At 37.5% G+C, this 13,859-nt stretch overlaps 1 protein-coding gene across 1 annotated transcript in view; it reads left to right on the top strand.

Annotated features, from left to right (window-relative positions):
- The window catches only part of si:dkey-106n21.1 (solute carrier family 23 member 2), a 59,826-nt gene extending 47,327 nt beyond the window's left edge, over positions 1-12,499 (top strand). Inside the window, exons 9-12 of the mRNA XM_044357880.1 lie at positions 394-558; positions 3,339-3,447; positions 11,655-11,750; positions 11,839-12,499. Coding sequence (XP_044213815.1) covers positions 394-558; positions 3,339-3,447; positions 11,655-11,750; positions 11,839-12,008 — 540 coding nt within the window. The 3' untranslated portion in view covers positions 12,009-12,499. The remainder of the gene's footprint in view (positions 1-393; positions 559-3,338; positions 3,448-11,654; positions 11,751-11,838) is intronic.
- Positions 12,500-13,859: the final 1,360 nt, after the last annotated feature.

Below are 13,859 nucleotides of genomic sequence, written 5' to 3'. Positions count from 1 at the left end.
ATATTGAAGTGAGAGAATTTGTAGGTATTTATCTGTATTTTCATGCAGTATTACAGTATATAGTACTGAGTCAAGGCGTGTCAGTTTGATGTACTCAAGTCTGTCGAAAATAACAGCCTGTCTTTGGGGAACACAGCTCTCACAGCGGATAAAAGCCTATCCTATCGCTGAATGTTTTATGGGTTCTGCAGTGTTGACCTGAGCATTCTTTTTCTGTGTTGTCTCATTTCTACATCCAAGTCAAAATCACTGCAGATAAGATTGATAATGTCCTCACTAAAACTTCTGCGTCCTTTTCAGTCTTGGTAAAAATAATGCTGGTATGATAAGAATTATTGATTCATCCATCCTGTATGCTCCGGATAACACATACCTGTGCTCATTTTATGCCAGGTTGGCAGCAGACTGGTCCTCCAGACGACCGGAATTCTGATGATCGTCCTGGGAATCTTTGGGAAGTTTGGAGCAGTTTTTATTACCATCCCAGATCCGGTTATTGGAGGCATGTTCCTTGTTATGTTTGGAATGATTGCAGCAGTGGGGATATCCAACCTTCAGGTAAACACAATTCAGTATTCTTACATATCATATTTTATATATTTTATATGGTGGACACTTTTATCCAAAGCACCTGCTGTATGGACTGTGAGTCCTCCATGGAAGATTGAGGTTCAAGAGTCTGAAACATGAAACATCCATCCTGCTAAGAGGTCCTTGAACTGGAATCTCTGCTGGCTCCAGAGGTGCTGCTCTGGCACTGACCCTTTGACCTGTAATACAAGCAAAAACAGAGGAATCCTTTGGAGATCAATTATAATAATAACTTTATTTGTATAGCACCTCTCAAACTTAAAATGCAGCTCAAAGTGCTTAAAAAGTAACCAAATACATAGATTAAAAGACTGCAAACAATCAAAATATAATAAAACACAAAAAAATAAAATACCAAATACATAAATCAAGATCAAAAGGGTGAGTCTTCTGCTGTTTACACAAGTTGCATGTCAGCTAATAAATACCAAGCATCATTCTCCCTGCATGCATATTTAATGTATTTAGCATGGCAGTTACTGCTCCTCTGGGGGTTGACTGAGTCCATGATGCATCCATAAATGCAAGACGGTGGACGGTGATACACTTTTGTGGGCAGTGTAGTTTGGAAACAGCCCAAGCAACAGGCAACCAAGAGAGCTTGAGTCAACTGTGATCCTGTTTCCTGGCATGAGACAGTTCTATGTGATTAAAGCAGAAGTGTTAGGGCAGATCTATAGCACTGTTTGCACATTGAAACCACCCACAAAGATATACAGTATTTTACATCACCATTACTGTCTTCACTTGCTCAATAAAGATCCTTCAATATATATAACATTTTGGTCAAAGACCTTCTTCAGGTATATACGACAAATGGAATAAACATATGTATATACAAAAGACATGGTTCACAGCGACCAATCATCACAAACATTTCATTAGTGGCAATACCTTATGGCTCAGAGTGAACTCCTCCTACAGTTGGTCAAAAGGCATCATTTGACTTCAATCAGATATAGATCTGTATGATACATCTTGAAAATATTAAAAATATTCATGAAAATATTAAAGTCACACATTGCACAGACTTAAAAGTATCTGACTCTGTGCCGCACTACTCTGGAACTGGAAGTCAGCATGAACCAAATAATCTCTAAAGTGTCTCTAAAATCTCAGATGGTGCATGTTCACAGCGGGATTGAATATATAATTATTTTCCAAATGACCAATATAAATAGATTTGCATAATTTGGTGCGAAAATCAAATCCATGCTTGTGCCAGAGACCTGCAGGTAGAATTATTGTCAAAACTGAAATAAATGTATTTCAGAAGATATGATGCCATGTGAGTTATAAATTGGTAAGTCCCTTCTTCCTTTAAGTATGTGTCCATTCCACCAACGCACCTGTCACAAAGACTATTTAGGTGTGCAAGATATGTTTTGATGACATTAACACCATTAAAAGATAATGTTATAGGGTTGTTGTTAGGAATGTGCCTATATTTGTTATATTGTTAAGGTGAAAACATCAACTTTTAGGGTTATTGTTGTCCCTGAGACATATGATGAGTATATATGAACAGGGTCTGTATAGTTTTATCACAAGGGGAAATAAATGGTTTATTGACCTTTGACAGCAAGCAGTAACCATATAACAAAATGTATAACACTTACCTCCTCCTAAATAAGTATCACAGCATCACACTTCCACAACAGAAACACTTGGAAGTTATTTAGAGCAGAAATCTGACAGAAACATTTGATGAAAACCTAATATATTGCAATGCTAAATCCTACACAATAACTCAGCTTTTATTGTTTTTTTAGTTTCACAACGTAACTGTTAAGCCAAAGATGAAATGTTTGCTCTGCTTTGCTGAAACTGCTCCTTTAATCAGCTGGTGGTTCTTCAAATTCCAAGCAGCAGGGAGTTAGAGGGAGTGTCTGCCAGAAAAATAATTTCAAAATACTGAAATCTTTCCAATGTATTTACAACATTGTAATCACTTTATCATAGAGAGCCAAAGTCCCACTCAGGCAATCTAATTTTCCCAGAAATGGTTTCTTTAATGAGTCTTGTAAAAAAATGAAACACGATACTGGGACTTTCTGTCCATATTCTAATGACTATTTTGTTTGCATCCAGCAGCTATAGCTCCCACGAGTCTTAGTCATAGGTGTCAAAACCTCATGGGAGCTATGGTATAGTGGCATATATACAAAATAATTGTCATTTTATCTTGGTTGGAACGACGTGGTGCTCAGATTTAGCTCAAAATGTGGACAGAAAACTCCGGTATCACATTTCAGTCTTTCAGAGAGACTAAGGAAGGAAAGTCTCAATGGGAGAATACACAAGAGATAAAAGCTAATGGAACAGAAGCTCAGTCAGAAGTAGGGCAGGACCTCTGCTCTTTATTGAACGACTGTGTCAACCCCTCTCAGTTATACAGTATCATTGTCCTTTTGTGTAATGGGGCAAGAAAAATCTTGCTTCTTTTGAATTTAATTATGCAGTCCAAGCACATTTATAGACAGGATTTCCCCTGCTCTGGCCTGTGTTACCTTGTCATGGCCAAAAAATTGTGAATCCTAGACCAAAAAGGAATCTGGAACTTTTTTAGATTCCAGATTTTGTCTAATCACATTTTAGTGTGGGTCAAAAACAGAGATGGCAGCCAGCTGAGGCAGAACAACAAAATAATAGTTTGCATCTGAGAGTCAATAAACCAATTTAAACAAATTTGTATCACACAATCTCTCTCTCTGTCTGCCTTTCTCTCCCTTTCTTTCTCTCTCCAGTATGTGGACCTTAACTCATCCCGTAACCTCCTCATCCTTGGCTTCTCTACGTTCAGCGGCCTTGTCTTACCTACCTGGTTTCATTCCAATCCCGGTATCATTGACACAGGTAATTTTGACATGGATACACTCACTCCCTTAATCTAGGTACAAATGTCAAGATTATTGAAACCTAAAAGACTAGACAACACACACATAATGACTATTTCCACTAATGTACACAGATTTATTTAGTCTTGACAGTCAGAGGACAACACACTAGCACAGGTAAGATTATGTTTAGTTCTCCTTGAAAGACTGCAAGTATATAAATTCATGTGTGTTCCTGCACCAAAACACAAACAGACATCCATGAAGAACTGCTCTCCTGCTAATTTATGGTGCAATTTTAATGAAAAAGAGAAACAAAGGAAACATACACAATTTTGATGAGATAGTGGATGGAGAGACAACAAAGACTGTACACTCTACAGAGAGAGCTGGACTTCATAAGAGTGAGACACTGAGCTGTGGTTCTGCATCAAAACCTGATTACCTGGATCATTAAATCAATTTAACTCACCACACACTATGGTGTTTTACCCATTCCACACAGTTTATTTTTTTATTATTATTTCTCCTACTACATGATGTTGACAATCTAAACACCCACAAAAGACCCACACATGTTGTTTTCTATGTAAGTCCACACACCGGCAGTGTCCTGATGCACATTAACTCATCAGAATACTTCACTGTCCTATGTTCCATCCTTTACATGATGTCAATGCCCCAGAACTGCAGCAGTTTCACATCACATTGGCTTCCTGGATTGGCATATCCTGGCTACTGTACATTGGTTATTCTCACCAACGCAGCCAATGCGTGTTGCACCTTATTAACCTTCAACACCACACACTGTATGATTTTATCTGAAGACTGTTAGTACCATGCAGTCGATACCAAGACACCCAGACTTGGAATGTATGTACGTGCCCTTACACACACATAGTCACACATACACATTTTTGTGTTAGTGTATTTTCATTTTGTGCAAAACATGTTCCAAGCTACTGAGAGATGCATCTTGGGTGTGACTGTTTTCTGTTCTTGATAAAGCAAAGATAGAATCAATAAATGGCTCCAGAAAATGACACATCCAGGCTCTAAATCCTTATCAGCAAAGCGACATGGTCCTCTGACAGTAAGTGGGAGGCTGTGCTCCTACTGCTCCACTTACAGATTACCCATTAAAAGATGGCAGCGGTTCTGCCAGCCTAAGCTCCTAAGGCCAAGGTGTTCCCAAATCCCACAGGCCCAGATGGCATACAGGTTACCTTTAGTCTTTAGCCTAGATTTTAAAATGGCCAGAAGAGCCTTTCTAATAGTCTTACCTGATTCTGAACTCCAAGTATACTTTAATGTTTTTTTGGTTGTTTTAGGTGAATGAGGGAGTTTAAGAATGGAAATGTCAGTTGGTTTGTGGCTCAGTTGGTCAGGCAATTGGGTCAAACCACATTGGTCCAGTTGGGTGTACTGCAGTTCAGCCTGTAGGGGGCACTGGTGAGACTTTTTGCATACTATCACTAGTGTTGTAAGGCTTGGGGTGTCATGTATTTATAGATTAATAGTGTAGGTGTTGTCAGTTGTGTTGAGAGTGTAATTGAGAGGATGATTCAAACAGGTTTTTCTTGATTATGCATGACATTAGCTGTCTGGGGAAATTGCAGTTACAGCACCAGGGGTGTACAGTTTGTCAGTGATTATCAAAAAGGGATGTTGATTCTTGAAAAACAACAGTATGGACACAATCAAATTACTCAAGCGGAATCACTTGTCATATGCTTTTAATAATGAGTTTTGCTCACTCATTTTTAGACTCATTTTTAATGTTGTTTTTACAATATATATATTTTTTATAAAAATTAAATAATGTTTTGTCATTTGTACATCACTCTGGAAAAAAAAAGTTTTATTCATAATGAGTGCAGAAAAGATTGGATGATGAGGTAAAACGTTCAAATTTCCAATAGTGTTTTTTCCTGACTGACAATTCACGTGCTACTGTCTGAACTGCTGTGGTAAACCCATATGCTACACCACATGAGTTGTGATAATTTATTATTATTTATTTTTGACTAATACCAACCTGGCACTCTTGGGAAAGGGTTGTAACAAAGTGAAATATAGTGCTGCACAGGTGACAAGGGGCAAAGCTCTTGCACATCACCACCCGGGGCTTAATCCAAGTTTAATCTGGGTTTAGAGGAACCTCTGGGTTGGTTGTGTATTCCAGTTAACACAAATGGCAGTGGTTGTGGGTGAAAAGATAGTGGATTATGTCTTTGTCACTTTATTAACGTCACTACTGATTGGCCAGCGAGGAGGAGGGAAACCAATAGAAAACAATATAAATTGCGGAGAAAAAGGGTGAAAATGTTAACAAATAAACTGAATTATTGTTTTGCAAGAGAGGTAATTCTACACTTTACATCGACAATACATTGAATAAACATAATAAACACACACACACACATACACATACAATCATACATGCAACAGTGAGAACCCAATTACATTAATCCAGCCATGAAACATAAATCCACCAGATGAAATTGGAACATGTGGAGCCTGTTTGATCAATCACAGATTTTAGAACCAATCAGAGATCAATCACAAGCTATTAGCTGATGATTCCCTGCTTTTGATGACCAATTTATTGGCATTGGATGGTCTTTGTGACCACCTCCTATGAAGTGCCATCAAAAGAGCAATCCTCAAGATTAAACAGCTCTTCTCTGCAGACATAAGACCTTGATCCCATGAGTCATGTGATGCGAGTGTCTCCCAGGAAAGTTCTAATCCAGAGTTTAACACTGGGCATGAGGGCTTGTCTGGTTTTCTCAGGTCTAGGCTGCTTACCTCCCAATCCTCTTGGCTAGCGTCCATGTCACTGGCTGTAATCTGCCCAGCTCAGATAGCACTCTTGCTCCACAGTCTTTCCTCAGCCTCAACACCCAGCTGATAGCTCCTCACAAGAGGAGGCCTGACAGTGCTCTTTGTAAACAAACTGCTGCCCACCCAGACATCTTTAGATGTACATGCTATGGGACTCAAAACCAATTCAACGGGTGCCTTGAACTTTTGACTGCTGCCTCTTTGGGCAGAAGATGTGTGTGTGTGTGTGTCTGTGTGTGTCTGTGTATGTTCTTTGAACAAGAGTGTGTTCAGAGTCAAACTACGTCAACGCTGTTTGCAATTCTTGATTCAATTCGATACAACTTCATTAAGCAGTTTATTGCCAGAAGGGCATTATGAGAGCAGGGCATTGGACATGCAGGCATTCACATATTCAATGGCGCTCTGTATTACACTCATATGCTGGTGGTAGCACATGCCACATGAAAGGCCAACTCTGATTCAGGAAATTGGAGTGCCACAGTGGTCTAGTGATTACAGAGACTGCCCCTCAGCCACCAAGCAACCTTCCTGAGTCCAAATATCTGGACATCTATGGACCTGCAGACTTTACAGAACTCTGCTAACTTATTGCTTTCCATTATTCCGTCTCCTTAACTCTGCCAGGCCTGCCATGTGGCCTTTAGGAGAGCTCAATGCAAACCACAACCAAAATTTGCTCTTTGTATATTACTCTTATCTATTTCTGATCTTTCACGTCAATTCAAAAGTGTTGTAAATACTTATGTTAAAGACTAAATTCCAGCATATACACAGTAATTAAGTTAAATAATCAAATATTTTCTCCCCTAACCCTAGAGGTATCCAGGCACATAGATAGTTTTAATTTTACTTGGTCAGATCTGAGATTATGGCCTACACCAATACAATGTAGGTGAATTAAATTTAGTTTGTATTGCTTAAAGAAATTAAAAGTTATATTTTAAAAATTCTATTCCAAAGAAGACTGTTCACACTGAGGTTTGTGGATTATCAAGAATAAATGAGATACTGTTTCTGGAAAGATACAACACTGTTGAATTTTTTTCTATAAGTAATATATTAATGGTGTGAGCAACACCCAGCCTATGTGCCCTAGGAATAACATAGATTTAATTCTAACAATAACAACAACAATAATAATAGTAATATGACTGATAATAATAGTGGTAGCAGTGGGCAAATACGACTAATAATAATAGTAGTACCAATGGGCGTCAAGCTGGAGCAAGGGGACAGCAGGCAGTCCATAGCCACAGGCAGCAGGTTGTCTGCAACCGAAGGTCACCTGCAAGATGAGAAAGCACAAAATTCCAGGGAAGATGCCAAGTTGGTAAAATGCATTAAAGGGGCATGAATGTGGACAGAGGTAAAGAAGGAGAGAGGAGCTTAATGCATCATCAGAAGCCCCCCTGCAGTCTAGGCCTATAGCAGCATAACTAGGGGCTGGTCTAAGGCAAGCCTGGGCCGAACCTAACTATAAGTATTATCAATAAGGAAAGTTTTAATTCTTAAACGTAAACAGGGTGTCTGCCTCCCAGACCCAAACTAGAAGATGGTTCTTTAGGGTCTTTACAGACTTGGTGGGGCAGCTTGATCATAAGGAATTGCAATAATCCAGCCTAGAAGTAACAAATGTGTGGACTAGTTTTTCTGCATCTTTTTGAGACAGGATGTGCCTGATTTTTGTAATGTTATGTATGTGAAAAAAGGCAGTCCTTGAAATTTGTATTATGTGGGAGTTAAAGGACATATCCTGATCAAAGAAAACTCCCAGATTCCTTAAGGTGGTGCTGGAGGCCAGGGCAATGCCATCTAGAGTAGCTATGTCATTAGATAATGTATTTCTGAGGTGTTTAGGGCCAAGCATGATAACTTCAGTTTTGTCTGAGATAAGTTTAGTAGCAGAAAATTTCAGGTCATCCAGGTCTTTATGTCCTTAAGGCATGCTTGGAATTTAGTTAACTGATTGATTTCATCTGGCTTCATTGATAAATGTAACTGGGCATCATCTGCATAACAATGAAAATGTATGGAGTGTTTCCTAATAATATTACCTGGAGGTAGCATATATAAAGTGAATAGTATTGGTCCAAAGACAGAACCTTGTGGACTTCCGTGTCTAATTTTTGCGTGCATGGAGGATAACGTGTACAAATTGAAATCGATCTGATAAATAGGACTTAAACCAGCTTAATGCGGTTCCTTTAATGCCAATTAAATGTTCCAGTCTCTGTAATAGGATGTGATGGTCAGTGGTGTCAGATGCAGCATTAAGATCTAACAAGACAAGTACAAGGGACAAGGGAGAAGTCCTTTGTCCGCTGCAAAGGAGGTCATTTGTAACTTTCACAAGTGCTGTGTCTGTGCCATGATGCACTCCTGACTGAAAGTCAGCAAATAAACTATTATTATGTAGAAAGTCACACAACTTATTGGCAACTGCTTTCTCAAGGATCTTGGGTAGCACACACACACGCCACCCCACCACCATTATCACTCACTGAATATACCGTAAAGCTTACTGTTTACAGTGAATCTGTACTACGGTGTTGTCAAGATATCAAAATTACCAAAGGGTAAGAGTAAATTACCAAAGAGCTGCACAGATCAGAAAGCAGTTGCACCACAGAGGTAAGTTACAGCATAACTCTAAGTAACAACTAAATATTTTCGCACATGCCCTTGGCGTACTTATTAAAGTGACATGTTAACAGTCTTAAAGTTAAAATTTCAACAGCATTAAAGATTAAAAGTCTATATATATATCAGATTTTATATATCATATATATATATATATATATATATATATATATATATAATATATATATATATATATATATATATATATATATATATATATATATATATATATATATATATATATATATATATATATATATATGATATATAAAATCTGATATATATATAGACTATATCAGATTTTAAAGTTTCTAAGGTTCCTGTGTCTGAGTATAAATCAGTGCTGGTTGAGGGCAGGAGGTAATGAATTTTGTCTCTAATAGTTAGAAATTTATCATCAAAGAAGCTCAAGAAGTCGCTACTACTGAGAGCTATATGAATACATGGATTAACAGATTTATAGCTCTTTGTCAGCCTGGCCAAAGTGCTGAAGAGGAACCTAGGGCTGTTTCCTCTATTAATGATGAGTAATAGACAGCTCTGGCATTACAGAGGGCCTTCCTGTATATTTTAAGACTATCTTGCCAGACTAAGCGAGATTCTTCCAGTTTTGCAGAACGTATATCCTTTCAAGTTTTTACGATGTTTGCTTTAATTTGCGGGTTTGGGAGTTATACCATGGAGCTAACCTCTTTTGTTTTATCATCTTCTTTTTTTAAAGGGGAAATGGAGTGTCATTCGCCATAAGCATGAGGCAATATCAACAAGATCAATTTAGGTGGGACTAAAGTTAGCATAAGAGTCCTCTGTTGTATTGAGACATGACATTGAATTAAATTCTGATGGAATCGCTTCCTTAAATTTAGCTACAGCACTACCACATAGACATCTACTGAGAACATTTTTGTCTAATGGCGTGTAGTCCAGTAATAGGAATTCAAGTTATTAAGTAATGGTCTGGTAAAATAGGATTATGTGGAAAGACTATTAAATGTTCAATTTCAATGCCATGAGTCAGAACCAGGTCAAGGGTGCTGGTAAAACAGTGAGTGGGTTTATTTAAACTATGAGAGAAGCCATTTGAGTCCAATAATTACATAAACACAGTGCTCAGGCTATCACTATCCACATGAATATTAAAGTCACCTATTATAATTACTTTATCTGTATTAAGGACTAAGTTTCATGAAAACTCAGAGTACAGGCCAGGAGGACGGTACAGTATAAGAGATAGAACTGGCTGTAATGTTTTCCAGGTTGAGTGTGAAAGACTAAGAACAAAGCTTTCAAATAAGGTATAATTAAGTTTAGGTCTAGGGTTGATTATTAGGCTTGAGTTGAAAATGGCTGCAACTCCACCTACTTGGCTGGTGGCTCCAGAAATGTGAGTATTAACAGGAAGTGGATTCATTTAGGCCAACATATTCTTCATGACACAGCAAGGTTTCAGCAAGACAAAATATTGACTCATATTGACTGAGTCAATGTAATAATCTTATATTAGATGGTTATCTAATACAGCTTTAGATGACAGAGAACTAATGTTTGAGTCCATATTTAATTCTCCTATTTTGTTGTACTATTGCAGTGGTGATGTTAATTTTTATTAGATTTTTATGTATAACTCCTCTTCTGTTTACTTTAGATTTAATTGATTTAAGTGGTTGGGGGACAGACACAGTTTCTATGTGGTTTTGGGTGGGTAACTGCTCTAATGGAAGCACAGATAAGTGTGTAGGACTGCAGCTCTGCCTCTTGGTCTCAACTCTGGGTTGTCATGGTTTTGGTCTACTAATAAACTCAGCCATGTTTCTAGATATGAGAACAGCTCCAGAAAGATGACATACATCCCACATTCCAAAGTGGGATGTACGCCATCTCTCCTAGTCAGACCAGGTCTTCCTCAGAAAGTCTGCCAATTATCTGTAAAGCCCACATCATTTGCTGGACACCACCTCAACAGCCAGCGGTTGTGATGATAACATGAGGCTATATATATCATCACTGGTCATATTTAGCAGGGGCCCAGAGAAAACTACAGAGTTCGACATTGTCTTTGCATATGTACACACTGACTCAACACAACCAAAAGTTTTAGCAGAGGAGGACTTTAACCTTAAATAAGGGTTAACAAGAGCACCATTAACAAAATTGCATTCACTTCCATTGCCTTGGTGTGGCAGCAGAAATCACAGAGAGAAATGTCAAAAGCATATGAAACCAAAACTATCTATATGCTAGATAAGACTAGCAAGACTATATTTTTTGCAATTTTGGTAAAAAGTGATTTTTTTTAACCTCCTTTAAGACTGGTTGAAAAAATTGTATTTGCACTAAATCGTATTTTTTGTTCACTGAAGTTATACAAAAAGTTCTGTGCCTGTGATATTGACAATTTAGTTTTTGGACATGTGGATAGAGTTGAAATTTAATGTATATGGCTCAAAGAGTTCATCACACATAGATGTGGGTCATCTGGGCAAGAAAGCAAGTATGAGATCCATCCAACAGACGGTTAGGAGCTGGACCGTGTGTGGACTGCCTGTTATCCTGTCCTACAGGATTTACTGTCAGTCCCCAGTTGCTGTTGGTTTTGGTTTGAGGACCTCTCACCTCCGTGTGGAGGAGGCAAGAGCAAAGAGAATCTCCCTTTAAGATTGTAGTTGTCACATTGTTATTTCACAAGCTACTGAAGGGTTACAAATGACATTTGTTTATTCTCTCTTGTGTTTGAAGGAATAAAAGAACTGGACCAAGTGATTGTAGTGCTCTTCACCACACACATGTTCATCGGAGGGTTCTTTGGGTTTATCCTGGACAACACCATTCCAGGTTTGACAAAACACTTACTGTTAATAACAATAAACAACAAAACAAGCTCTAACATCACTCTCAGCTAACCTTGTCTTTTCTTTTTTAGGCACTGACAAAGAGAGAGGCATCAAGAACTGGCAAGACAAGGTGCAAGAAGAAAGCAAAAACATGTGTGACCAGTCGTGCTATGACATCCCTTTCTGCAACGGTGTTTTGAAACGGTTTAGATGTTTCCAGTACCTGCCCTTCCTCCCTTCTTATAAGACTAACCACTAGGGGTCATTCAAGTAATGAAATGTTAACTTACCCGGTAGCATTGATGCTGGCCTATTAGCCCTATAAAGCCAAACAGTAGTAAAAAACATGAAAATATGAAACAGAAATTATATAATTTGTTTAAACTCACTAAAACATTATTGGCACAAAAATTTACATGAGATTATGTTGTTTAATTGCTTCTACATTCTTTTTGTTATAAAACCCTCACTGTGATGTGATCCCCCCACAGTCCAAAAATATGCAAGTTTGTTGATTGGCTACTAAAAAAATTAAACTCTAAAACTTGAGATATTTAATGGAAATATAACTAGCTATTGTTTACATTTATAGGGTAGTCTACATGACATCTTTATGCAGCCTGGGGTTGCCAGCACTGGCTTTAACCTTCTGAAACCATCATTCAGACTGTACTGCCCACTGCAGACATAAAGGTACTGATGTGGGACCAGCCTGGCCCTCTTTATTATGAGTAACATATGACTCTGAGGGAAAAAAAAACATAAGAATCCACAGTGAATGATGTTCTATTACATAAATATTATATAATCCTAACCTTATCTTCTTTAGCACTCCAAGTTAAGTTCTTTTGTCCTTATATAGGTTAATAAAACATTTGTAGTGCCTGAACAAGCAAAGAGCAGCATGATACAATTAGGAGGAATCATCAATCCTCAGAAAGAACTTGAAAACACATGAATTAGATACTAATTTATTGAAAAGAATATAGATTCAGACAGTGAAACATTTTGTGATTCTTTTGGAAAGGGTATTTCTTAAATATATCTTGGATGTGTGCAAATCTTTTTGAGATTTTCAGTATGTACAGTACCACCACCCATCCTTTTTGGACATCACATTGGAGTAAAGACTGAGTCAATATTTGTTGCTCTGAAGCCACTGTTCAGGTGTTATGAATGTGCTGTAACTCAAATGTTTTCAGTAGGATCATTACTACCTCATCAATAACAGTAACTTACATAAAACACATAATTAATGTAATTATGTGATGTCTTTAAAATAACTTTTTAAAATTTTAATTAACGTTGTTACGGTTACTGCTTTATACATTTCATTTTGTCTTTTGTCACTGTATAAAGGTAAATTTGTTAAATATGATGCTTTTACATTTAAGAATATATATGTAATTTTACTAATTTTTGTACTATAATTTTGAATCTGTCCTAAACTGTGACAATAAAGGGTTGTTGTTAAATAAATTCTACACTTAATAAAGACTTCCGTCATATTTCTCACACTTATTTTAACTTGAGATGTTGGATTAGCTCCTTTTTTTGTAACACCTGAAATAATACCTGAAATAATATTTTTACAGCACTTGAGGGCTGCGGGAACAAGCTATGAACAAGTTTAAGTCGTTATGACGAACATGTTAGCATTCTCTTGCCTGTTTAAACATCCAGCTGATACAGAGCCAATGTAAGTTCTGCCTGCTGCAGCCAAAAACGATGCTATAAGAGCGATGAGTGTGAACCAAAACCGGAAAGTTACACAGTGGAAAATGCTGTAAAACTTCATAGCTGAGCGGAACTGAAGCGTTGGGTGGGTGATAATTCTCTGTGGCTGTGTCACTATGAGCAACCCATTTCACATTACACAATGATTTGAGTCATTTGATCCTTTTTATTTTAAAAATATGTATGTACTACTCTGGTTTCTTACTTATTTACTTTTCCACAGGTTTGTAATTGCATTTACATGTTTTCTATGAGTGTCATACAGTATACGTTAAGCAGTTAAATTAACTAAAGGAAGAGGGCTGTTAATCCTATGTTGTTGTTGTTGTTGTTGTTGTTGTTGTTGTTGTTGTTGTTGCTGTTGTTCATCTTG

Source organism: Thunnus albacares, chromosome 7, assembly GCF_914725855.1.
Source record: "Thunnus albacares chromosome 7, fThuAlb1.1, whole genome shotgun sequence".
NCBI classification, from domain to species: Eukaryota; Metazoa; Chordata; class Actinopteri; order Scombriformes; family Scombridae; genus Thunnus; species Thunnus albacares.
This window is presented reverse-complemented; position numbering and strand designations above follow the sequence as displayed.